General features: G+C 64.3%; 1 protein-coding gene across 1 annotated transcript in view; it reads right to left on the bottom strand.

Annotated features, from left to right (window-relative positions):
• Positions 1-50: 50 nt before the first annotated feature.
• NCAPH2 (non-SMC condensin II complex subunit H2) overlaps positions 51-1694 on the bottom strand; it is an 11319-nt gene continuing 9675 nt past the window's right edge. Inside the window, 2 exon segments of the mRNA XM_006033618.3 lie at positions 51-377; positions 1312-1461. Coding sequence (XP_006033680.3) covers positions 237-377; positions 1312-1461 — 291 coding nt within the window. The 3' untranslated portion in view covers positions 51-236.

Raw genomic sequence — 1694 nt, 5'->3', positions numbered from 1 at the left:
CTGGGGTGCAAAGGGGGGGGGATGTGGGCACAGCGCAGGGTGGGGGGGAGGGGGCTTTGTGGGGGGGAGCAGCCAGCCCCTACCCACAAGCATGGAGACAGCCGGTACAAAACAGCCAATTTATTGCACGAGGGGGCGGAGAGTAAGGGTAGGGCCCCCGGCTGAGGGGGGAAGTAGGGATGTCCAAGGGGCTCACTATGTACAGGCGGCAGGACCGCAGCCACTCGGGGAGGCCATCAGGTGCTGGAGACAGACGGGGCCGTGTAGGTGTGGAACCGCTCGTGTGCCCGCTCCTGCGTGAGCAGGCGCAACCGCATGGTGTCCACGGCTTCCTCCAGCCCAGGCTCCTGCGCCACCTCCACTGAGTAGTCATTGGCCTGTCGGGGAGGAAGGGGTCAGGGTGTCTTAGTACCAGCTGCAGCTCTTGGGGCACCAAATCAACCCCCCAGTACAAGGCTGGGGGGGCGGGGGGAAGCTGGGTCCAAGCAAGGCAGCTATGACCTTATCAACCCCCTGATAAGAATGAGCGGGGAGGACCTGGGACCTGCACAGGACAGCTTTTCTATTAGAGACCAGTCCAACCACCCCTAGGAGGCCTGGGTCTTCCAGCGCCATTTCCCTGACACTGGAGCAAACCAGCGCTGGCAGGTGGATCAGCAGCCCCCAGCACCCAGAAAGGCTGGAGTGGGAAGGATCCAGGCATAGCAATGCCCGTGCTCTGCTGTGGGGGTGTCCCAGGCTTCTGGGCTGTACGACTTGCCCCCCCACCCTGTCCTGCTCCGTGTGTCAGTATACGGGGTTAAGCATCCGCCAGGAGTGCTGGATGGGGCTGGGCTGTGCCAATGCTCCTGCTGGCACCAACCCCCCCAGGGTCCTGGCTGGAGGGGCTCAGGCTCAGCCCCACACTGCACTGGGGCAGGAAGGGATTTCCCCCCTGCTCAGACCTGGTTGCACTGGGAGGGGGTTTGCCTTCCTCTGCCGCGGGGCGCAGCCTCGGCCTGGGGTCTCTGCAGCACCTATGACCCCCCTGGCAGCAGCAGGACGTTGGTAGCTGTGGGGGCAATGTCTGGGGCTGTCAGGGGTGACTGTTGTGCAGCTCCGAGGTCGGACATGAGGTTTGGGCTGGTTTGGACGGAGCTGATCCTGCTTCAGGCAGGGCTAGGACTGGACGTGACCCTGCAGCTCCCTGCCAGCCCCGTGACTGGCATTTCTCTCATTTCTGTGAGGTGGCTGTGGCAGGGGGCAGAGCGGCTGACCTGCCCCGAGTCACAGGGGCCCTGGGACGGGCAGACACCCCCCACCAGCACTCACCAGCTGCAGCGAGGCCAGCATGTAGCGACACACTTCGAAGGCCGGCTGCCCAGCCACCAGGCTGGCGAAGGAGCGCCATTCCCCCACGCGATCAAAGCGCGATGCCAGCCGGTCCCCGTAGCTGTGGATGTCAAAGACGGCCCGGTCCTCCTGCCGGGGAGGAGAAGTGGGCATCACCCCCATGCCCAGGGGACCAGGCTGGGGCTTCCCCTCCGAGGGTTATGGGAACCAGCCTAGAGCAGGCCCCATCAAGACAGCTCTAGAGCCAGAGCAGAGCCCAACCCTCCCCGGCTCTCTGCCCCGGGGCAGGCAGGGAAAGTTTCATAGTTTCATAGTTTCTAGGGTCGGAAGGGACCTGGGCAGATCATCTAGTCCGACCCCCT

The sequence above is a fragment of the Alligator sinensis genome, unplaced genomic scaffold (assembly GCF_000455745.1).
Source record: "Alligator sinensis unplaced genomic scaffold, ASM45574v1 scaffold1083_1, whole genome shotgun sequence".
Classification (NCBI taxonomy): Eukaryota; Metazoa; Chordata; order Crocodylia; family Alligatoridae; genus Alligator; species Alligator sinensis.
The sequence above is the reverse complement of the archived record's forward strand: the minus strand, read 5'-3'. Positions and strand labels throughout refer to the sequence as shown.